At 42.2% G+C, this 25,761-nt stretch overlaps 2 protein-coding genes across 2 annotated transcripts in view; both read right to left on the bottom strand.

The window, feature by feature from the left end:
- The window catches only part of slc35f3b (solute carrier family 35 member F3b), a gene marked incomplete at both ends in the record, with an annotated part of 49,017 nt that extends 44,411 nt beyond the window's left edge, over nucleotides 1-4,606 (bottom strand). The window contains 2 exons of the mRNA XM_084562270.1: nucleotides 3,386-3,600; nucleotides 4,509-4,606. Coding sequence (XP_084418396.1) covers nucleotides 3,386-3,600; nucleotides 4,509-4,606 — 313 coding nt within the window. The remainder of the gene's footprint in view (nucleotides 1-3,385; nucleotides 3,601-4,508) is intronic.
- Nucleotides 4,607-10,360: 5,754 nt separating this feature from the next.
- On the bottom strand, nucleotides 10,361-20,002 carry kcnk1b (potassium channel, subfamily K, member 1b). The gene is made up of 3 exons (XM_084562113.1): nucleotides 19,422-20,002; nucleotides 16,533-16,928; nucleotides 10,361-14,575 (listed from the first exon to the last, which is right to left on the bottom strand). Exons 1-3 carry the CDS (start codon nucleotides 19,774-19,776, stop codon nucleotides 14,319-14,321), a joined length of 1,008 nt encoding a protein of 335 aa, XP_084418239.1. The 5' UTR covers nucleotides 19,777-20,002; the 3' UTR covers nucleotides 10,361-14,318.
- Nucleotides 20,003-25,761: the final 5,759 nt, after the last annotated feature.

Genomic DNA, 25,761 nt, shown 5'->3' on the forward strand with positions numbered 1-25,761 from the left:
AAGAGCACATGCGCCAATTTGGAAAGGCTGCAAGTAAACGAACAAACAGGCATCTCTTCGCACTCTGCAGAGAAGTACTCAGCCTCCCACCTCTCTTGAAATTGGCTGCCTCCAGCATCAGCCCTCTACTTATTAGCCATTAGCCATTGCTTTCTAGTTGCCGGTGAGCAGTCCGGCCTCGTGTGTATGTGTGTGTTTGAAAGGGGTTGCGGGCTGATTGTGCTCAACACATGGCATGCAACTGTGTGCAAAGACTAGTGTGACTTCTGTCCGCGTGAAACAGAGCTATAACAGGACCGGCCAGAAGGATCTGATATCTGTGGCGTAGATGAATTTTACTTCTTTGTTAGAAACAGGAGAAAGCTAAACGAATGCTTCCTGAAATGTTAAATTAATGGACATTTCCCCCGATGGCCACGCACACAGAAAAATGTCTGATGCAACAGTACAAGTCGTCATGAAATATTTCGTACGACTGCCTCCCAAAGAGTGCTATTTTAGTTGACACGTTGTGGTCTACAACTGAAAGAGTGTCTGTTTTTTTTTTTCTTATCTCAGCGTGAACACGGTGTTTCTGAATAAAACCCTCAATTTCTCTCCTCTGATGGAAACGTCTGAGTACTTTGGGGAAAAAGGGACATTTGAGTTAGGACTCCCCATTCTGTTTAATAAAAACACCAACAAGCTCAGAAGCTATTATGTCTGTTCCACAACAGCTATTATAATTGGGTAACACGGAAAGTAACTACATGATGCCTAGCTTGAACCAGTTTAAAAACACAGCTTTTAATGAAGCGTCCAAATTGAGTGCACATACAAAACCTAAAATGATCTCGGGCTGGCTTTCGGTTGAACTGAGCGAATAAAACGCGCTGTTTACGTAAATAAACATATGTAATTCATTTGGTATATTTTAAATGAGCAGCTTTTTATGTATTTATAGCATATTTATTTATTTATAAGCTTTCTCAAGAGTATTTAATTACAGTAGTTATGTATCTTTTTTAAGACCCATCTATCTTTTTTTACTTATTTATACCCTCTTACTAATCACAGCATTGTTGTTTCATCGCTTGTGAGCTCTTGCCTGATTGATTAGCAGTCAGTGTATCTTTTATCAAGAGTCTCTCTTCATTCTCAACAAAGGTGATGTGACAGGTCAAGTGAACAACAGTGGTTATTTCTTTATCAAGGCACCTGTCAGTGGGTGGGATGTGTTGGCAGCAAGTGAACATTTTGTCCTTATCTTTTTTTGTCAGAAGCAGGAAAAATGGGCATGTGGAAGGATTTGAGCGACTCTGACAAGACTGTGACGGCTAGATGACTGAGTCAGAGCATCTCGTGGGGTGTTCCCGTGTGCAGTGTTCAGTACCTGTAAAAATGTGTTGGCACCAAGATGCACAACGGGAAGAAGGCAAGCGTCGTGGTTTGGTCTTTTGAGTATTTTCTGTGATCCTGTTTTGTTTTCCTTGTGTTTCCTTTTTTTTTTTTTTTTTCTGTAAAGTGCTTCCTTGGTGTGTCTTGTCTTCTTTTACTTCCTGTGTTTTCCCCCTCTGATTGTCGGATTGGTTTCTCGTTGTGTGCTCCACCCTCATTACTTTCACCTGTGTCTCTTTAGCCCATGTGTATATATAGCCTTGCCTTTCCCTTTCTTCTCTGTCAAGTTGTCTGTGATGTTATCCATGTTTGTGCTGCACTCATGCTCCCTTGTGTTCTTGACTGGGTTTTGGTCCTTACCTGTTTTTGGGTTTGTGTGTTTAGATTACCCTGCCCCCCCTTTGCTTCCTGCATTTTGGTCCTACTTCACCAGAAACCGCGACAGCCGACAGAGAGTGATGTTTCAGGCAATTCGCTGCTGGGAGATTTTGGACTTTGACATGTGCCACATTCTCTAATGCACACCATGTACACCCTTTCATTGAAATGGTATTCCATGAAGACAGTGGTCTCTTTCAGGATAATGATCCCTGCCACAAAGATGGTTTGAGGAACACAACAATGAGATCAAAGCAAATTCATTGGCCTCCAAAAAGTCCAATCCATGAATGCCGCACCTAGCAACTTGCAGGACTTTAAAGGATCTGCTGCTAAGATCTTGGTGCCAGATACCACAGCACATCTCCAGAGGTTTAGTGGAGATCATGCCTCAACAGGTTAGGGGAGTTTTGGCAACTAAAGGGGACCAACAAAATATTAGCTCTGGCTGATCAGCGTATACGACCTGGCTGAAGAGGAATATTTCACCTTACTTTCACTTGTTACAGCATCAGTAGCTACAGAAGTAAAGAAATAATTCACAGCAGCCGTCCTGTGATTTCTGCTGAGCTCAGATGTTAAGTATAGGCCCATAAATTTTGAAGTAGCCTCGCAGCTGTTTAATATTGCATTCTCATATGAAATTTACAAAATTTGCCAGCAGTTACCAGACAGAGGTCGTCAACCTGCAAAATGTTACCCACCGAATATGTTCTTCTTCTGAGAACAGAACACTGACATGTTGATACCACCGCGAGGGTCTGAGACAAAGCCGCAAAGCAGGTGAAGCAAGACACATTATTCAGCAAGGATCAGCAGTAGCTACAGCTCAGGGTGTTTAATGCTCAGCGCAACACATGATGTAAATCTACCGAAGTGATGCAGAGAAGGAAAATGAGGAAAATAAAAGCTGCGCCGACAACTTTTTTTTTCTTCAAAGAATCAATTTCTCTGAGCAACGAACTCACACTGTGACTCAAAATCTGACAAGCTCCAGCGAAGCAAACATTAGCTCCACCATCTGCAGCAAACAACGTCAACACTGGTACTTCAGAGGGGGAAAAAAAGACTGCAAATTTAGACTTTAGGAGAAAATACTGATGATGATGGAGACTGACACCACACATATTCACTGTTTTCTCGTTCAGAAGAGAAGACCTTGTGCTTGAAACACCTGCGCTTGCACACAAAATAAAATTCAGGGTTAATGAAAATGCAGATAGAGACTGAATGCAGAGATTTAAGGGGACACAAAATGTTGGGGTCTCTGGTTGGTTAAGAAATGCAACAGGCTGACTTTTAACATCTTGTAAACTTTTTGTATGTGAAACCTGCCAATACATCCCAATAGCTTAGTGCATATCCTCATTATCAGTTCCACATGCAGTTATTTAAGCAGTATTCCCTGTATTCATCTCTCTCCATCCACCCCCACAACTGGAAACCATATCAGCACACAATCTGCAGCAAGCTGTATAAAATCACCAATACTCTAATCTAAGTCTCCGATATCAGTCTTCTTGTCCAATGTGACAAGACCTTTACAGCTACAAAGTCACTTATTGGCCACTGAATGAACCGCTGCATGCTCGACAGAAGTAAACAGCTCCATGTGGGTGAAGTGACTCACTCTTGTAGCTCGCACTCCAAGGCTGATATCCATAATACCCGGTGATCCTCAATATCCGCTCCTCTATGGACGCGCTGTTGATGTCCTCAACTGAGCGGGAGGACTTGAGGTCCTCTTTGATGGCCTCGTCCACCACCAGGTACTTGAGCTGTCTGAGCTGGGGGCTGATGTCCGAAAGCCTTCTGGGGCTCACGTCGGGCGACCTGCGCATCCCGCTGGGAAGAGAGAACAAGGGGTGGCAGGGTTACAAGACACAGGGAGGCCGCTTGGCAAAGGGAAGGAGAGTCTATAAACGTGTGTATGGGGTTTGACGATGTAAGACCTCTCTTTGGCTAAACCGGGAAAGTCGATGTTGCATGTCCCACCGAGACGGGCGTTAAGGGCCCCTGCAGCGCCTCTCTTGTACAGTACAGAAATCATCATCCTTCAGTGGCTCTGCGTCCGGACAGCAACAGTGTGAAAGACACTAAGCGAAAGTGACTGGTCCTGCGGTTGTTGTATACTATGCACTCTGCAACCCCTATTATGGGCTTATAGAAATCAGAAACTAATGAATCGATCGTGAGTGATTTGTGGAGATGGAGAGGCAACACTTGTGACAGCCCTGCGCGTCGTGCAAGCGCTGGAGCACAAAATTACGCGCAGCCTCCCACACGGCAGCCTCTTGGATTTCATTTTATCATGCAGAGGAGATAAATGCTTGGTGCCGTGTGTCCAGCAAGTGAGACAAACAAAACAAAAAAATAAAAAAATAAAAAGAACTGTTAAAATGTGCACCAGTAAGGCTCTGCTGCATGGTGTGTGATAGAGTAGCACAATGGTGACCTGACAGCCTCTCTGCTTGTTATAAAACCCGTCAACATGTGACACCAAAACATTATTTATTGACCCACTGGGAGAAAAACCGTGTTGGAAAAAAACTGCCCTCATTATAGAGCTGAGTCCAAATGCTGCCACGCGATAAGAGCCAGTTAAATTTAAAACATGAATCAATTTCACATATTTTTTAACACTTCTGCCCAATGAAGTCAATTTACTATCAATGCATCTGGGAAACCGAGCGCGCAACAAGTTGCCCTGTCTATCGGCTTCACTGCATTTGTAAAAAGTTTAAACGGCTTACATAGGCATCAAAGAGGTAGGAGGTCCAAGGTAGCACATACAGTCCCGGTGGGGCCGTCCGACCCGGTCCCACACCGTGCCCTCTCCATCGCCGTACATCCTCGGGGCCACGAAAAAGGGGCAAGTTACCGCGAATCTAAATCCTCATCGAGGCGGACGGGGGGGAAAGTACCATCGTCCTGCTCCTTCTCACCCGCGCAAACATATGCCTGGCTACTACATTACAGGCTGTTTCTACATTGGAAGGGGTGCGCTCTGCTCTGGATGCAGCTTCTGCGTCCTGGAGGCACTGCAACAGCGTCATCTACTGGGCCACCACTACCTGGCTGTCCATCATAAGAAATACACACAATCTACCAGTCTCTTATTTTTTTTGAACCTCAGTGAATCACACAGCAATGTGCAGCCACCATGCAAATAAGCTCCTAGTCTCTCCTTTCTCTTACAACTAGACAGCCGCACAGAGTCTCCCCCAATTCAAGATGAACAAAACCACACATTTAACCAAAAAAATGTGAAATAGGTGAGAATTAATCTAACAAAGCCAATTATCTCTAGCTCACAAAAGTATTCTGGATGCTGAGTCTGAGTATGAAAGCTGTGTCGCGAAAGAGATTGTTCAATATTCAGGTTTCACATAACTGTAAACTGCACGAATCCAGGCCCGTTCACGACGTCTCTCAGCACGGCTCTAATACACACCGGCACTGTTAACAGCCTTGTCTTTCAACCGTGGATTTGACAAGCCTCGGGGGTCCACTTTGTGTTGTTATTCATAGTCTACTTTACCTGAGGAGTCCACAGGCTCTTCAAGACGATGGCGGGGCCTGTGTCTCCAATGTCTGAGTGAACGGTTCAATCTGTTCGCTTCAATCCCACAGACTCAGAGACAACTACAGGGATGAGGTTGATTACATCCAATCAGTGTTACGCTTCCAGTAACTGGTGGGGTAATTATGTTCAGTGGTGGTAATTATATCTAGCCCAAAATTAAAATCAAGCAATTGCCTTTGTCTCTGTTTGTAAGTGTGAGCCATGCAACAATAAAAGTGAGCTCTTCAGATGAATGCAGCTTAATTATTCAGGAAACTTCCTCACAGATTGGCCTAAACATGATATAATCTACTGTACATTCATTCTTGTTCTGTGCTTGTCTATCAAGTTTCACAAAGTTCAGGTAAAGTCCTAGTAAATGAGGAGCATGTGCAGCTCCAGCCATGAGGAATGGTGGGTCTCTACCTTGCATGAATGGGGTAGCTCCGTCCATACATCTCAGGTCCTTGGTCCCCCCCGCTGCACTGCGTCGGCATTGTGCGAGCTCCACACTGCGGAGCTCCGGCTGCTTTTAGAAGACAGGTTTCGCATGGATCAATGACCCAGCCACACCTCACACAGCTCCACAAGAGTCGGGGTAGATTGGGTGGTGGTGGGGACCTGTGCTTACTCTAGCAAAATAAAAAAGAAAGGAGAAAAAAAAATTGATGCCTAGTCATCAATAAGCGGGTCAACACCTCGCATCGACAGTCTCAGGGAATAGAGGATCAAGTTCATCCCTCTCAACTTCACAGCTCAGCCTGAGCCAAATCAATTCTCACTGCTCGACCTTCCTCATTTGCCAAAACTAAACCTTGTGGAGACACAGAACAGTTATTACAGAAGGTCTAATATATTCACACCCTGCACTGCCACCCAGGACGCCGTATTCCACTTACAGCAATCTAACTGGTGCCACAATCTACAGGGCACTGCACTCCTTTCTAAATATGGATGTGATATGAAGTGGGAGCCAAAGCCCGAGGCCAGGAAGCATGAAATAAATACAAATGTTTGTTTTAGGCACAAGATACAAGACATTAACTAAAATAATTGTTACAGATACTCAGTTCCAGTTGTTTTGCCATTTCATGAGATAGATAGATAGATAGATAGATAGATAGACAGACAGACAGACAGACAGACAGATAGATTAATTAAGACTTGTCGAATTGTTTTCCATGCCAACAACCCACAGTTTTCTTTCACAGCAGGTGTTACTAGTAGCATTTTAAATGGCTGTCTCTTATTTTATTACTCCTGCTGCCTCACAGCCATCGGTACCTGTGTCTCTGTAATTACTGTTATTAGTTATTATTAGTCACGCAAGTCCTCTTTCTCCTCTGCATGTCTGCAAAGAGTGAGGTCTTCATACATGTCAGCGTACACTGATGCTGCTAGTGTTTGGACAGAAAGGTTTATTACTTTTTATTGATTAAATTTAAGCTTCCTCAGCCCACAGAGAGATTTAAGTCTGCACTTTGGTAATTAGGTAGCTGACATTTTATAAAGGGCCATTGTAATGTAAAATAAACGCTCTGTCATTGTAATATTCGGCAAGATGTTGTGCCACTAAAGGTCATAGACATACTTTTTTTGAAACTTGTAGACTAATAGTTTTCTTGCAGACTCTTTGTCTCAGTTCCATTTAGGGTCCATGATATCCATCACTACCTGCGACAAGTCAAAATGTCTGCCGTGAAGACGGCTAATAGGCCCTTCTCACATGGCAGGAAAATAGATTTGATTATGGACAAGCACAGGTGCTGTTGGTGCACTAAGGATGGCTCCACTTTGTTTAAGTGTCTCGGTAAGTCATGGCTGTGACTGAAACTGAAGCAGCTTAATTAAATTTAACCATCACTAATGTTATTGTTTGCACCTGCGCTCTTCTGGTGGCATGGCAAAATGCATCCTGTCAAAGAACCGCTGCTCATTTCTCGACGGAAAGGTGTGTTCAAGTACAGTGAAATAATAAAAAAAGAAATACCCCAAAAATGCCCAACTGAGGGCCTTTAAGCTATATTTGATGTTTTAATGTACAGTCGCTCTGAGATCATTGTGTCTGGTGTGGTCAAGGTAAAAATAGCAACAGATTTCACCGTCCTTCATCATCTCTCTTCTGTTCAGTCAAAAAGTGTTTTTGAGTTCTTAATCACACACACACACAAAAACTTAATCTATTCTCTCAGTAATTTCCATTATTTTCCTCACTGTGTCCAGTTTCATGCTATTTAAAAAAAAAAAAAAAAAGTATGATGCAAACCCTGTCTCTTCTCAGCATCAATATTTAATGCAGCTTTCAGCCTGGAAACAGTGGTACGGGCCGCTGCTGATTGGCCGATGCTCGTGGAGAAGCAAAACTCTGAGCCAGTGAAAAAGGTCACATTACTTTCTGTATATTTAACAGATTTCATAGACACTGTGTTTCTCATTACTCAGAGTTTGATTAGCGACTTGTGGATTTGCATAGGCCAACATGAGTGGGAATTTATTGTTATAATCCGGAGGGACACGCTCATTCCTGTGTTGCCGATGATCAGGGATGATCAGGGCGCTATCAGGGAGGAATCGTAACCTTTATGAAGTCGGCTCCCCGCGGCTCCCGGGGGCCCGTGCGGTTTCTTCAGGGTACGTTTGTTATTCATCTGCCATCACTGGTAATGCTGACACACAGCTGGAGAGTGGCAAGCACAATCTCTAAGGATGAGAGGTCTCGCAATTGTGGCAACTGTCAACACGGTGAAGCAGTTTGCTGCCGAGGCAAGTGGCTCCAGTGGGAAGAAAAGACTGACATCTCCCGGCTTGTTTTCTGGCCAGACCTAACAGGCCTGATTTCCATTCTTGGATTTTCTCCCTTTTTATTATGGCTGACAAAAGAAAACAAGATTAAACTTCTGAGTAGGCACACACAGTCTCTTGTGCTGCTATTAGCATCAAAAGAAACCTCTGAAATACCAGGATGCCACTTCAGATGTGCCTTGTGCAATGAATGGAAAATGTTTGTTGTTATCAAACAGATGACAAAATCTGCTCTGTTGCCTCTAAGTAAATGCAGTTAGCGCCTGAACTGTGGTCCCCTTCCATTGAAACACATCACATTTACCATTAGATGTTTCCAGCCTTGTTGTTAATAGAAATTACACGTTTTGTGCATGAGAATAGGTGCATACGGCTCCTTCTTTTTTCCTCGTATACAGTCCACTCTATCAGTCCACTGTACGTCAGAAAACGTGAGACTCTTTCCTCTGCTTTGCATTTTTGTCGTGCAAATCGGAGGCATGTCTGAACGCTGGCAAGAGAGAAACACGCTGCTCCTCCGAGTCCGAAAGGCTGCCTAACATTCGTCACTCGAAACGAGGGATTGATTCTTTTTAATATTTATAACCAATTATATTCTGTGAGGTGTGGAGACTTCCTGTGAATCAGGCCACTTTGAGGTTATTGTGAAAGCACGACGACGGCTTCAGATGATTTACCTACGTATATGGCAATTAGTCAGTTTTGTTCCTTCGTGTGCTTTAGTGTTCAGTGGACATGGGTGTGTGTCATTCTCCATCCAATTAGTGTTTTCTGGATGTCACACACCCGTCTCGGATGTGATGTTAACATTAGTGGGACGACAGATGGAAAACAAAGGAGGTTGTGTACCGTGCTGGCGCAGTGCCGTATGTTTAATCCTGACTTGTGACGTTTGATGTTACGATGCTTTCAGACGACTGTACTCCTGGGAAAGAACAGATGCTTCTTGTGCTTCCTGGATTCTGTAAAAAAAGCTTGCACCAGAATACTTTGAACGTACACGTGCCTTCTTTGTACGAAACTGTGAGACGCTCTCAAAAGATCACACGCTGCACTGAGGTAAGGGTTTTCACTGCAGAACGGTGGCTGCAGTGCCATCCATCCATTCACTGCTCCCTCTCTTCTCTCCTCCCTTCTGGTCTTGTCACTTTACTTCACCTCTTATAGATTCACGACAGAGTTAACTGGGGCAGTGTGTAGGTCCTGCCAAGTGGCCGTGTGCATGTCTCTCCGCATACCTTTTCATGACAATCCTGGCGTGCGCATTTCAATTTTACTTTGGATCAAATATGAATCTCCAATGTTATTTAAAAACATAATCTGCTTTTGTTTTTTTCCACACTAGCAAAAAGAACACGCTGTGTTTGCTGTAGCAAATGAGAGCAGTTACAGAGTTGGCAGAGGAGAATGTTTGTGCTCGAGGCCTCCTGCATTCACATAGTCCCAGTGTGCATCAGGATATAAATAGAGTTGCTCCACCATCAGAAAGCGGTGCTATAGGGTAGATGCCAGTCATCGCCCCAGTCCAGCTCGCCCCCGTCCTGGATGACCCCACAGTTACTACAACAGTGGTGTATAACAAGCCAAAGTTGCAACAATGGACTTGCTCTAAAACCTGACTGATGAAATGTCGAGCATTACACAACGCAGCCCTGGGTGTTTCTGCAATGTGTACTACTCTTAGGGGTTGGCCAGAGTGAATATTTCATCCATACATTCATGCATGCATTCATGTTTCAGTCAAGCTGGAACACACCAGTAAACTAATGCAACTAAAGCCACACCAGGATTCCTTAAATAAAAAACCTTTATGCTGAGTGTAGTGGTTTCTCTCTTTCACCACCTCTTGCAGGATGTAAAAATACATTGAAATTCTTTTTCATCTTCGTACGCTCAGGTAGTTTCCTGCATGCAAATGAATCACGGCAAAAAAAAAAAAGATCAAGTAGCAATATTAACGACAAGGAGCTGGTGGTAAATTTTCAGTGAGGTGTGTAGAGATGGGGCTCGCGGGGGGATAGTACAGTTCTGCCCCGTTACACTCCTGACTGACAGCCTGGCTGCTTCTCCTGACAATTGCACTGTATGCATGTGGGTGCAAATTAAAAGTAAATAAAGGGGAGGAGAGAACGAGGTGTTAGAAAATGCGATGACTTAAAGTGTACTTTGGCAGGCCCTCTCTCAAAAGAACAAAACTTTTTTGTCGTGCGTTCAGAATATGTAATAAAAGCGATGCTCTCCCCTGTTTTTTATTTAACATTATTTTTTTAAATGTTAGCAGGGGCCTGTGTTTGGTCTCAAGCACAAGAACAGCAGCAGATGCACATGTAGAAATATAATTTTCTTCACATGATGTGAAATCAAGAAATCATGGTGCAATATTTGTAATTAATGGTATTTTGTTTTCTACAGAGTGAAGGCAGTGATAAAAGACCCCTATGATTTTCGAGTTTCGTTGCAGTCACTGACCACTGCTGCATGTCCACGTTTCCAAATGTTACTGCTTTAATGTAATGCAGAGGCAGTGCTGCTCTGATCTAATTTAAATTTAAGCCGATATTAAACTTTTAAAAAACAGGATTCTGATCTTATCACGGAGATTTGCTGCAGTCACGTTGTCTGAATGAACAAGAATACGGTGGATTTGCACCGAATCAAATCGACACCCTCGACAGTTATTCCCAATTACTGTAATTGTCTCCTCACGACGTGCATCCAGCAAATACTTGCTGCAAGAGAAGTATTCGAGCCGCCTTCCCCCCCATGTATTTATGCAGACGGTTAAACTTGATAACGCTGATGTGGATCAGTGGGCTCTGCAGTGAGAGGTGCCTGCTGCATGTCAGAGGGAATTGCAGTTCTCTTCAATAAAAAATACAGCTGCTGAATAAAACAGAAGCACAATCAAACTTACTGTCCTTAGAGAGACATATGCCGCCCACAGCTGTGAAACACAATATTCTCTGTAGTGCTGGGATGGTTATTGTTGTTGTGTTTGTTGTATATGTTTCTCTATGGTGGACATTGCTTGGTCTTACCAGAACCAGCATAGTATGTCCTGCAAAATCCAAAGTCATTGTATCGTATTCATCGCAGGCTCTCATAGTAAATAAATGTCTTTCAGCAGCTCCAAATAATGAGTCTGATCATTGTTATCATGATGAAATAAGAAACCGTTTCTAATTAACCACTAGCTGGGATATCTGAGCCTCTTGTTTACCTCCAGCTTCAATTGCCGCTCTCCTGTGATGGTGACACAGACGTGTCGAGCATCCACCTCCATTTGAAATTCAAAGATGAGCTGAAAGACTAATACCCCGCATTCAAGTAATAATATTTCTTTAAAAGGCTACACAATACCCCGAGTCGTATCAATTATCATCCGTTCCGCTCTTCTTTCCGACTCATTCAAGTGGTTCCGCGTGAACAAAAGCCCGGAAACAGTCCACCCCTCTCACCTTTACTTTTAATTCATTTTGAGCAGACTTCTATGGTAATTTCATGTTATATAAGCGCACGTGTTGCTGCAAGCTGACACTGCTATCAGAGCACACTTTCCATCAGCTATCCCTGCAGCAGCCAGTGTCAATACCCCTTTAGTCGTCAGCACACAGCTCTGGATACGAAGGACTGAAGCGAAGAGAGAAAACGATTAAATAATAACAAACCAGCACTTTTATTCAAGACACAGATATTTTTACAGTTCATGTGTTTGTTTCTTACGGTGAAACGGATTTCACAAAACCGGCGTACTCAATGGCAATCCTGTATTACAATACCGGCATTGTAACACTTAAATACTTCACTGTGGCTATGAATCTACAGTAATCCAGCAGAACAACTGAAGAGTATGTATATGTACAAAAAACACGTCAAGTTTCCGCTGCATAAATAAAAAATGTCAGTATGTTTCCATTTGTAATCCTTCACACAGTGTTTAATCTCTGAACATAACTAGAGCGTTCATGACAAACTGTATGTGCACAATGACAAAACACTGCCGAGAAAAAAAAAACAAAAAACAGTAACGCTGTGAGATGAAAGCACTGACATCGATCTATTTAACGTATCTACAACAACAGTGAGACGTTGTACAGTAAAAGAGAAAATTCAAGTTTGCCGCAAACTTGCAAAGGTTCTCATTCTTCTCAGGAGACGGACTGATGCTTTACAGTTCTCACGAAGGCCCAGACTGGTTAAAGAAAGAACAGCTGATCTAATAAAACACATTATTAAAGATGAGTGACCAACACGGACGGTGACGCATTAAAAGCACGCCAAGATTCACTTATTCGTTTAAACTTGTCACGACTAAACGAGAGCCGGCAGAGCAGCGGGGAGTAATGCCGCACTCTGACCAGGCCTGAAATCTCACTGTAGCAAAAAAAAGCATTAAAAAACATTTACATTCAAGACTTCGTAAAAGGCTGCGACTTTGTCTTGATGTGGTGAAAGATGAGGTCAGAACTCCTTAGCTCCTTACAGGGAGTGTGACGCTGTTCGAAATTCATCAGGAATGGACGTTGTTCAATTATTTAAATGTACTTGTATTATACTGTTTGTGTAGTTGTCCGTTTGCACCAAACAGAACGTGAGAGGACGGATAATGACATGGGATTTGTACTTTTGACCGAGCATTTTTCCTCAAGCTAGAAACTGCTGGACCGATGTCTAAATGCTATATATTTTGCCCTTATGCTGCTTGAATGTCTCGTTTAATTTTTCCCAACGGACCGTTTCCACTGAAGAACTACTGCCATCGACTGACGACAATATTTCTGTAAACTTTCAGCATGTCATATTCAAAAATATACATTTCTACATTCTAAAATAGTTTCTGTTAAATGCAGCTCTTGTCAAGCTTAGAGTAAGTGTCAAGCTTTCACGGATCTTTCACAATAAAAGTCTTTCCAGTAAAAATATCAACAGTTTTCTCGGATGGACTAGGATTTCTTTCAGAAAATTTGCAGCAGTTTTTGCTCTTTTTTTCTTTTCCTGTGCTACAGCTCCAGTGTGGCTCCAGTCAATGTGCAAACTGCGCTCCCTTCACTGACAGTAAAGTAAAAATGGAAAGAAAAAAAAGCCAGCCCTCTGTAGCTCCCTTTTTGAACCGGGCTAACCTCACTTCCCCCCCCTTCACACAGTCCGGCACACATTAAGCCAGACGGATCAATAAATTATAGTGCTTCACACATGAACAGCTTTGAAAAACCCGCTGCGACATGAGGAAATGTGTTTTCCCTCACAATGAAATGTGACAATGCGGAGTGCAACAAGAATAGTTCACACCTCAGTAAAGATGAGCCGGAGATGCAGCAAAAAACCTGCATGTAGTGAAGTTTTCTCTTCTTCCTTTAAACTTTTATTTTAATATCGTCCAGCTTTCTTATCCATCCTGTCCTCAATTCTATCCTGTCTGTCGATTTGCAATCCTTGTTATGCAAAAAAAAAAAAAAAAAAAAAGCAGCCCTGAAACTTTTAAATCAATAAGAGCCACTTCAGCTGCAAGGAATGCAATAAAGTACCGCACAGCTTACCCAGCTGATTAGTTTGCAGTAAACTTTTAAATACCACATTCCATGCAAGCAGCTGAAGATGAACTCGAATTATAGTTTTTTGTTTTGTTTTGTTTTGGCTGCACTTCGGCTCATCTGTAAGAGGTGCGATAACTCAAGGTGTCACTGTTCTGTACATTTGAAACATTTACCTGATTATGTACATTCCACATAACTGCCAAGCATCTCTATTTATAAGATACATACATGTTTATGTACTGTTAAATCTGAATTTTCTTGTATTTCGACTAGTTTTAAGAGACCAATATTCCTAAATATGCAATAAATAATGCAGCTCTTAAAGGTGCTCAGCTCCTCTGAGTCACATACAGCAGATTTTTCTTTAATTACCAACTCTGTATTTATAGCCACTGTTTAAATACTAATTGAATCCTCTTTTTTTTTTTTTTTAAAGTACATACATTGAAAATCTTCTGCTTAACACTATTTCATCAGTATTGTGGTTCAGTAAAGGAGACTGTTTGCTTGATCTGAGTCATCTCAGCCAGTTTTTCTACTAAAATTTGCAGGGCTGAGAGGTGCAGAATGCCTACAGCTGTAATCTACTCTACCTCTAGTCTTGCGTGCATTAGCCCCCTACTTCCTTATTTTTGGCCTTTAACAGGTTAGTCTGTCGACGTCTACTGGATCATGGGGTCGTCGTTGGGAGAGCCCAGAGTCTGGACGCTAACAAACGGCTGGGTTTTTTCCTCGGTGTTGGCCGAGCTTCTGTCGGACACGGTGGTGAAGGACAGCTGGTCGTGCTCCAAGATGGCCAGGCGGTCCTGAGGCTTCTCCTTCTTCAGGTAGAACATTTTCCTCAGCTGCTTCAGTTGCTGCAGCTCGCAGAAGGTCTCCAGCACCACCAGCATGACTATCAGACCCAGGATCAGGTAGACTGGGGGGGTCAAATACACAGGAATTAGCTGAAGCATTATTATCACCAACATAATAAAAGCATTTTAAATAACTCTGAAGTCAAAATACCTTAACATTAATCTGGATTTAGATAAATTATTAACATTATTAGAGTTATTTAGACTATTTAATATTATTTTAAATGTTTATAAAGGATTCTTGTAGCACGTTTTGTGTGTCGTATTTTACTCAATCAGGAAAAGTCTCATTGAGTTTAAAAATCTCTTATACAAGAATAAGGGGATCAGCTGCACAACTGCAATGCACAATTCTGCAGCACATCTTATGATTGCTGGAAAACTCCAGCAGTGACTTTCTTTAAAACCATGTTGTTTTACACACCGACACAAGAGGGCAGCGGCTAGCTAACCACGCTAACAGATTGTGGGCTTTGTTGAACAGAAACAGAAGGAGACACAAAGAGAAACCGTTTCAGACAACGCCAGAAATCCCCACTAAGGAGTGTCTAGGCCTGTTTTTGAGCATTATAATACTGCTGAAATCCCCTTTTCTTTTTGGAGGGAAATCTGTTCAGGGGACTTTTTGCATTTGAGTTTGTTCTCAAAGAGGACCACTCTGCATGTACACAGACCCCACAGAATAGCGCTATATCCTACATGCAAATCACAGAAGCAGCGCTTATCAGCAAATGCACCATCAAAACAAACACAAATGGCAGTAAATGAGATTGAATGTTCCGCTTTGGGGGCACATTGAGGGCCACATTGATACATCAGATAGGGGTGGCGTCACTTCCGACGGACGTGTAATTTTTCTTCACAGAGGAAGTTGTCCAAATGTGTCATTTGTGCAGACAAACACATTCTGCTACAGTCTCTCCTCCTCCTACAGACTGACACATCGTGCCTACAGAATGACGTCTCTGTGGCTGCTGCTGCTGCATAACACACACCCACAACACACATTCTGGGGGACGGTTAATAAGGGTAGCGTCCGACATTCCTGTGCAACCAAACGTTGTCCAGATTTACAGAATTGCTGCTGTCATCATGCAGCAAGAGTCACCCAGATACAGATAATGCAGGCGAGCCTCGCTGCTCTCCACTAGGCCATGGCCCAGTTTTATGAACCAGCCCATTTTGGTTGGTCTGGCTGCCTAGTGTGGCTTTATACACATAGGAAAATATCTAATTCTTGCTTTCTCAGCAGAACACAAATTAACTACTGAGTACTTTGAATGGGCTTTGCACCATTTTGAAAAACTGTCCATAGTAGCAATGTCAGTGACACTTTATGTGTGTAGGGAAGGTTATGTCTGGTTTCTCTCTTTTTTAAGTTTTGCAATAGTGTCCCATTTTGAAACCAACTCAAAGATAGCTCCTATCTGTCAGGGCAGTAAAAATCTATGTTACTGCTTCTCTGCTCTATGACCTCAGCTTATTTTGTGAAGCATAAAATGATTCTTATTAAGAGACAAGTATGCGTGTCTTTGTAATTTAAATGCACGCAATTACCATTATTGCAAATGATATAACACTGGGTCGGAAAATTGACCCACCTGACTGCGTCACAACTCGACAGGTCAAAGTTTGCCATCATAAAACCTAACCTACCAAAGTGATATTCTCATACTGGAGGATCATTGCAACACCGATTCCAAGAAAATGGAACAATTTAAACAATATAAGTTTATGTTACATGGTGTATAATCAAGTTATACTCACTGTGGCTTTTTTGGTTGCTGTAGAACTCAAATAAAGGAGTGAATGTAGCTCTTTCAGTGCAAATAAAGGAAGTACTAGTGATACTGTATAATTTATGTCAAAGGTGGTCTTGGTGTTTTATGCCAGTAAACCTCAGCAACAACAGCAATATTTATAATAGTAATATCTAATATGACAAAAATTTATAATAAATTATCCACATAGCACCGTTAAAATGTTGTTGAATCCGTCTCCAAAGATATCAGCACTCACCAGTGATTCCCAGTTTGTAGAGCTCCCTGAACTTCTGATTAACAGCCTCTCCGGGTACGTAGTCGCCCAGGCCGATGGTGCTGAGGGAAATGAAGCAGAAGTAGAAGGACTCCAGGAAGTTCCAGTTCTGCTCCAGCGCTGAGAAGATGGCGGCGGGGATGAGGAAGAAGCAGGAGACGGCCACCGTGGCGAGCACGGTGGCGTGAACGATGGCCACCAGCGGCTTGGACAGGCCCCAGCGCGTGTGGATGTACATGACCGGCCTCCGCGTGCTGAACACCATGATCCTCTGAACCACAGCGGTGAGGAAGAGGAGGGTGAAGGGGATTCCGATCACAGAGTAAATAATGCAAAAGGCCTTCCCGCCATCCGACAGTGGCGCTGTGTGTCCGTATCCTGTTAGCAAAAGATATATATTATCAGTAATAATCAAAAAAGCTGTTATTGGACCAGATCACAATGAAATCTTTTCTATTATATCCTTATCCTATAATCTTATTGACCATGTTAGGTGGCTCAAATGGGACATTTAAGTAAATATTTGCCTCAATAGTACTCAATAATAATTTCCCACAGGATAAATAACGTATGTATCTATCTATCTATAAAGACAATAAAGGTTTTATGAAGCCAACATGCTGTACAATGACTGCTCAGTCAACAAAAAAGAAACTCTTCCTGTTGGCACCATTGTGAATTCTTCCTTTAGCACTTACTGGAAAACACTAACTGGTTTAATTAGTTTACTTGGGACATTTTTAAACCTGAGGCACTCCTTAGTTCAAAAAACATCATTCCAGTGTCTTGGTCTGAGCTGCTAACTGTCATCTGATAAATAATATAAAACGTAGATTATTATTGTGAGGTGATAGCTTGGATGGCCCTATACCACTTTTTGAAATTTCCACATGAAGAAACAACTTTCAGTTGCAAAACTGTGAGGCTGAATGGACAATCTTGGATATAATGAGGATTTGGAGGATTCTGCAAAACAATAAGTCTCATTATTCATATCAGAAGACAAGAGTGAATCCAAAGTGCATATTAAAGACTAAAAAAAAACCTGCCTCATGACAACAAGTCAATGACACTGCTACGTCTACCAAATATGTTGGTGGAGCCCAAGCAATGCTCCATCCATCTTAGTCCTAGAGAAGTACCTTCTTCAGCAACTGTGCCACCCTTGGGATCCTCAGTGCTGATTTGTGTCTTTATAAAAGATCCAGTCTGGCCTCAATACAGGAACCTTCATGGTGGAAAGGGTTCATTTAAGAGTCTATAAAATGATACCTCAATGCCTACTCCTTGACGTTTCAGAGTTCAGTCTGTTTCTGGCTCATTTAAAGGAGCAGTGCATAAGGATTTAGTGGCATGTTGGAAAATATACGGTGGTCACTTAGGTGTAAAAAACAAAAAAGGTCCTCTCTAGAGCCAGCGTTTGGCTCGTCTGTTCTGGGCTACACATGGGCTACATAGACACATGTTCCCGCAACATGGTGGCTTATAGGAACAGGAACAGTAGGAACAGGAATAGGAATAGATCCTCTTTCATATATGAAAGAGGATCTATTCCTTCTGGAGATGTCCTACACACTGGATCACTGAGCAGTCATTAAACCAAATAAAATACAATAGATACGGTTGGGCAGGTGACAGATGATTACTGCGAGGAATTTCTCTTTTTTAAGTTATGTCCTGTTGCCGTGAATAAGGCAGAAAAACCTGACATGTTCTTCTTAAATGGACCTAGCAGGAGTCTCAAAAATGCCGTGGCTCACGAACACAAACCTGCAAATGGGAAACTCAGAACGTTTCCTTGTCATGTGAGTTGCAAACGTCCCAATGAATTCAGCTTCTGCTTGCTATTAATAAAGTACAATGCGCATCTGTCTTCTGCTCAGAATATGACAGGGCTGTACACCGGGCCCTTTAAAAGCTGGTGAGCATTGAAGGTATTAGTCTGGTGATGGATTTTGTAACCTGTTTGTAAATAACAAAGGCAATGGAAACTATTTGACGCAAACAAGGAAGTGGCAGATGTATAATTATTAATAGGATATGAATCTTTTTAATATGTCACTTAGAGTCTCCATCTGATCCAGACGTCTGTCAACTCTGTTTAACCGTCGGTTTTGTTGAGACCTAAACAAGGAACTGTTTTGGGCAGCCAAACGGAAAACAGAGCACACGTTATCTGGACAATCGTGCGTGTTGAAACGTCACAGGTAACTGCTGCCATGTGGGTCAGAAGTTCTTCAGGTGGCCTGACAAGCATCTGTAAACCATGTTCTTTCAGTGTGCAGTGCCAGATAACAGAAACTTACATCACACCTTTCTTTTTGCCCAAAGACAGTGCAAATGCCTTAACAAGAAAAAAGACAAACCAATAACGTCTAAGTTCTTAAGGGTTAAGAAGAAGACGACGTTGACACAGACTCTATGTCACTAGAGGCCTGCTTCACTTTCCAAGAGGGCTTGTGCTTTTATATTTATCAAAGGTTGTGCCCTGAGACAGAAAACATATGGCCTGCATTTTTTTTTTTTTTTTTTTTTTTACATAACCAGAGATGAGATAAAGATCCACTTCTTCTTTTTTTTTTTTTTAAATGTAGATGAAGCTAAAACAGCTTAAACCTGACCTGAACATTAGCTTTCACGAATGAAAGTGAATGTAACACTGAATGAAAATGATTCATGAAGGTGTACTGAACGTGCTTTTGTTAAAATAACTACAGTTATGACTTATTAGTATGAAACATTTTAAAACCTGCTATGTTCTGAGAGAAAAAGGAACCCAATTCTGTATCATGTCACGCTGCGCACCTGGTCGGCTGCAGCAGCATCACCTGCCCCTGTCCAGCCTCCCCCTGAGCGGTGACCGAGACCTACCTGTGGTGGACAGCACGGTGCTCGCGAAAAACAGCGCAGAGGTGAAGTCCCAGTTCCAGTTGGCCGAGGCGTTATTGAGAATGGACACCCCATAATTACTGGCCTCCAGCGCTTTCTTCAGAAACCGCTCCAGACGCTCCTCGGTGAGGCAGTCGTTCTCCTGGAGGAACTGTGTCTTGATGGCCCTTAGCTCCTGGCGCAGGAGGTCTTCATACGGCAGCTCGACCGAGGAGAAGACGACGGCGCCGAAGACGAGATAGAGCAGATACCCCAACACCAAAAACGCAAAATACCACGTCGATTTGTGACTCTGTATCAAACGCACGCAAGAATTGCTGGCTAGAGACTGGAGCATTTTTTTAAAAAGAGGTTTACCACCTCGCCTGTTACGTTTGTAATATAATAGAGTAGCGTTATTAATTCCACCGCCTCACGTGTCTGTGTGCCAGCGAGATATGTCTTTCAGCGAGGGGATGTTGTCAAAGACAAAGCTCAATGAGGATCTTGTTTCCCCTTCAGCGAAACCTGCCGTGGCACAAGAGGATTTCAGGTGCTGTCGGAAATATTACAGCTGCACGATGCGAAGAATTTGTTTACTTACTAAAAAAAAAGCTGATTTTCTGAACGTGTTAAGCGAAGCTGTGTCAGATAAGTACCGGAAGCGAATCAAATAAAGGCGTCGGTTGATAATGTTCTGCTTTCAGCTTGGTGTTACTTTCGGAAACAAACGCAAGGTGTGTTGTGTTTCCGAGCTTTACATGAGCAAGTGAATGCAGCAAGTGATGTGGCGAGTCCAACGTATGGGTGACGTAAGCACTTCCTTTCTCTCTTCTCAGGTAGTCAGGCCTGTTCTAAATGTCTCTCAGAAACGACGTAACGCTATTGTTGCGACACAAGGGGAGGCGAAACGCCCCAATACTCAGAATACAAAGTTTCATAGTTTCATAATAAAAAACAGGGCATGAAGAACCAGGTCCCAAATGGTAAATGATTGGGGCTCATATTCACCACTTTCATTTGGACAAACATACTGCATATAATGAAGGACCATGGTTCACTCCTGGCTGCCAAGTGTCAGCCACATGGGGGCCATAGTTTGGCTGCAACTCCCCAGAGGTGGAGTGTATGTGGTTGGGCTGTCCTCTCAGGGCAGTGGTTGAAAAGGTTATGACATCGAAATGTTGGGTTGGGTCCCATTAGTGTTACACCAGCATCATATGTGTCATTATAAGATGTAAGCAGCACTTAAATGTTGTTGAGATTAATCACAGTCCATATTTTTGTAGGGTTTTGCTGAGAGTATTCACATCCATAGGAGGAAATGAAAGCTCTTTATGTAGTTCCTTCTTTTTCAGAGGACCAAAGGTAATCGAACACTTTGCATTTGGAAAATGTTGCTGTGAAACCACAACACACACTCAAAGGAGTGTCTCAGTATTTGAAAGAGTCTATTGGAGGACTGCAGGATAATTTCAGAGAATGGACATGGGTCTTCTGAGGGAGTCCTGTGGTGTCTGGCAACAGAATGTCGTTAGTGGGGTCCTGTGGATTGAGGGGAGGGTCCTCTGTGGATCAGACTTGTTCCAGTGTATCCCACAGATACTTGATCAGTTTGGGATCTAGTGAATTTGGAGGCCAACTCAACACCTTGTGCCGTTAAACCGTTTTTGTGCTGGGGCCTGTGTCAGGCTGCATCCTGCTGGAGATGGCTGCTGCCATCAAGGAGTGTCCTTGCTGTGTTTCCGAGCTTTACATGAGCAGTCAATGCAGCACTGGGTCGGGGGTGCCTGGTCTGGTCTAGGTGGGTGATACACATCGAAGTGACATCCACATGAATACCAGGTCCAAAAGTTTCACAGCAGAACTTTGTATTGTCACAAGATAGTCAATGTTATTTACTTCTCCCGTCAGTGGTTTTAATGTTGTGGCTTATTGATGTATGTGTTGCATTGCATAAAGAAAGGACGAAGGGATTGTACACATGGCAGATAATAACAGGGCTGAAATGCGGACAGAAAGCATATCCCTTTGTTGAGGTTAAAAATGAGGCCACACAGTCTCAGTGCCGCACTGTTACTGTGCCTGTTCAGTTCATAATACGCAGCTGCAGGAATATGAATATAGGGTCAGTGTAATATTTCTGAAAGAGAATGCGTAAAGAGAAAGTTTTAGCCAGCAAATCTTGGAAATTGGACAAGTACATAACACAGTCGAATGAAAATGGACAGTGCAATTCATAAAGTTTTAAAATTAATGTTTAGGGAGCGTCACTACGCAGCATCAGAAATTGGCAAAATGGAAAAACCAGTACCTCAATGTACCAGTTACTATCATCCTTAAAGAAGTAGTAATATTATGCTTTACGTAGAGTAGTGATACCACAAATTCCATACGTTTTCTTTCAAACCTTTACCAAAAATGTTTGTTATATTCCAAATTGACAAAATGAGAAAATAACAAAGCACATTTCCATTTCCGTTTTCTATTTGACACATGAGTAGATGACAACCACTTTCATTGGAACATTGGAGTTTCAGTACACATACGTGCTGGTGCTGTCACTTATTAACGCTGCTAACACGACTACTATGCACCTGTTCTTACCAAAGCTAACACCCTTCCTGCTCCTGCTAGAACTGTGATGCTACATGTTATGCTTCTACAACGGCTTTTCTGTTGGCAGCTTAGAAACCTCAAGACAAATGAATCTGTCTATTTATTTATTGTTTATTTAATAATGAATAACAAAAAGAATTAATAAATGATGACACTGAATCACTCAACAGCATTTACAGCGCAACAGCAACAGGTATTTGTGTTGCCAGTAGTTTCGTTAAGATTTTCACCACTAGTGTCAGCAGTTTTTTCAGTCGGGGCTCCAGCAGCTTCACAAGGAGCAGCAACCATAGATACGGTGGGACCTTCACAAGGAGCTTTACCAGTCAGTTTACCAGCAGCTTCACAGTAGTTTTAATGGCAGCTTAACCAGTAGCTTCAACTGAGGTTTCAATGGGAGCATCACAAGGAGCTTCACTGGTAGTAATGTCAGGGGCATCAGAGGCAGTTTTAATGGGAGATTTGCCAGGAGCTTCACTTTCAACAAGAGCTACACCAGGAGCATCACTAACAGTTTCAGCAGGAACTTCACAAGGAGCTTCAGAAGGAATAATGTCAGGAACAACACCAGTGGGTTCAGTAGGAGCTTCACAAGGAGCTTCAGAAGGAATAATGTCAGGAGCACCACCAGTAGTTTCAGTGGGACCTCCACAAGGAGCTTCACCAGTCGCTTTACCAGCAGCTTCACCGGTAGTTTAGCTTTACCAGTAGCTTCATCTGTGTTTTCAATGGGAGCTTCACAAGGAGCTTCACTGGTAGTAATACCAGGGGCATCAGTGGTAGTTTCAATGGGAGCTTTGCCAGGAGTTTCACTAGCACTTTCAACAAGAGCTACACCAGGAACATCACCAACAGTTGCAACAGGAGCTTCAAAGGGAACTTCAGAAGAAGTTATATCAGGAGCACCATCAGTAGTTTAAGTAGGAGCTTCAGAAGGAGTATCACCAGGGGTTTCAGTGGGAGCGTAACATGGAGTGCCAACCAGCAGTTTAAGTAGGAGCTTCACCAGTAGTTGAAGAGATGGCTGTACCTTGTGCATTGCTGACCAATTTGCTTTGGGTCAAAAACGGGTGCACCAGAGCTTCGCTTGGTGTGATTCTCTTGTTAGGTATGGAATTAGAACGCTGCCATAAATCGTGCGCGCGCAATGAGACTCGCGCGAGCGCAAATCAAACATCCGCGCGCGCAATGAGACTCGCGCGAGCGCAAATCAAACATCCGCGCGCGCATTTTTGCCCCCCGAGCGCTTTTCCAAGCACTCGCGAGCTATTTTGTAGCTCGCGCGCGCGCAGAGTCCGCTCGCAAAACTTTCCCCTGCTCGCTCGCGAAACTCTCCTCTCCTCGCGCGGAAAACTGTCCCCTGCTCGCGCGCGAGTTATTTCTTTTAGTGGGCGTTTTTGTCAGTGAGGGGGACGGGCCTGGGGGCATGCCAATCACCATTGTATCCCCGAATATAATTGGTTGAGCGTATTGGCCAGTTGAACAGCAGGGTACGGCAACACTACTAGGACAAACGGGACAAACCACACAGCCCCGAATGCCTGAATGACATGTATTGTGATTTGGTGTCTTGACTTGAAAGTTTGCAAAATGTCACACAGAGCAATGAACTTCAGTATGTTTGACTGAGTGCTGTCTTTCCTTCCCTCCATCGTCGACATTAATCTGATAAAATGCTGATCATTTTTTGTAACTTGGATTCTGTTGCACAACGACATTTTTTATTTTGGTAAAACTGTTTTGTTCATATTCTCGATTTAGACTTCTTCTTTCTCCCTGAAAATTATAAACGTAATGTTAAAAAATCCTAAAAATAAATAAAAAAGATAGAAGGCCTGTAGTTTATATAGGCGTCAGCAACTCTCGATATGAGAGCAGTATATAGACGTATGGTCCAGATGCAGATGTGTGTCAAAATATAGTAGGCTATTTCTTATTAAAATCTTATTAAGGCAAAGATGCCCATGGACACTCTTTTTAAGAGACACAACCCTGCAAACATTTCGACGTCTAATAAACGTTGAAACAACGTCTAAACGTACACGTCGCCAGGAGGTCTAAAAGTAATGCTGAAAGGCAAATTGAAACGACGTCGCGTTGCAACCTCGACGTCTTTTTAACGGTCATAAACAACGTCCCGTTGTAACACAGATGTCTTCTAAGCGCGCATTATTCACCTTCTAAAAACGATCCAGTAAATATTCTGATATATATTTACAGCTGAATGTGTCGAGTTTTAGATGTTGTTTCTGCAGTGAAGTGGAGTTAAAAAGAGGTTGACAAATGCAGGTGGAGAAGATGTTGACGTTGCGATCTGACGTCTTTCAACCTGCATTTCAGCATTACTTTTAAAGCCCCTGGCTGCGTCTAGGTCTCGACGTCGTTTTAACGTTTGTTCAACGTCGAAATGTTATCTGTTCAAACTGACTGATTAACTGTAACAATTAGTGTTTACATATAGATAATACATTTAATGAATAATAAATGATATTAAAAATATTTTTTGCTATAAATAAACACATTTATATAAATACAATGTATTAACAGAACCTACCTTTGGGGGGAAATTATAAGTTTGACAACACAAAAGTGCAATTTCTTTAAAGTTTTATTACACAAACAATCAGAACACTTGAAAAACTAAAAACTAATGAGACCAACATGATTCTTACACATACAGCTCTGGAAAAAGTTAAGACACCACTTCAAAATGATCAGTTCCTCTGGTTTTACTATTCATAGCTATGTGTTTGAGTAAAATGAACAGTTTTGTTTCATTCTATAACCTACTGACAAAATTTCTCCCAAATTGGAAATAAAAATATTATCATTTAGAACATGTATTTGCAGAAAATGGCAACAGGTCAAAATGACAAAACAATTCTGGTGTTTTCAGACGTTGTATAATGCAAAGAAAACAGGTTCATATTCATTTTAGAACACAACACTACTTTTCAAACTTAGGAGGAGTTTAGAAATCAACATTAGTGGAATAATCCCAATTTAATCGCAGCAGTGGTCTCTTTATTTTTAGCTGTATGTGCAATAAACATAAAAACACCAACACAGTTGAAAAACACTTTGTAGGCGATCACGATCTCCTCTGGACCCCTCTCCCTCCTATCAATGGCTCCTTCACCTGGAGTGGAGATCCTCACTCTGTCATGTGAAGCTGGAAAAACATTTGAAGTATATTACTTAACAATTCTTAAACACATCTTGGAAAATTATACACCGTTTTACCATCTAATTCACCTACGTACATACTACATACATCACATGAATGTTAAGTCATGAAACAGACATAAATTGCTTTTTGGTTATATTTACATAGGCCAAAAAGTCCCAGATAATGATAAAATAAAAACATTACATGATCTTAAACAGAAGAAACATTGTTGATTAACAAAGCAGACAATTAGGCATTGCATTGGGAGTCAAATTTTTATGTTCACAATCCACTGAATATTAACATTTTAACAGCTAATCAATAGATTAGGCTACTATTGTTTTTTTTGTTTGTTTGTTTTTTAATGAAGATAAATTAACATTTTCAAATTATCTCGTCAGAGCTCGTCTGTATAAGTGCTTCACTGATTTATGTCTGGATTTCTAAACTCCAATAGTCCAAAAATATCAGAATATTAGACAGAAAGCACACTGAAGAGCCCTGTTTCATGTTAGCCGAGTGAGCAGCTAGCTTGAAATCCACTCGACAGTTAAA

Source organism: Chelon labrosus (genome assembly GCF_963514085.1).
Source record: "Chelon labrosus genome assembly, chromosome: 15".
Classification (NCBI taxonomy): Eukaryota; Metazoa; Chordata; class Actinopteri; order Mugiliformes; family Mugilidae; genus Chelon; species Chelon labrosus.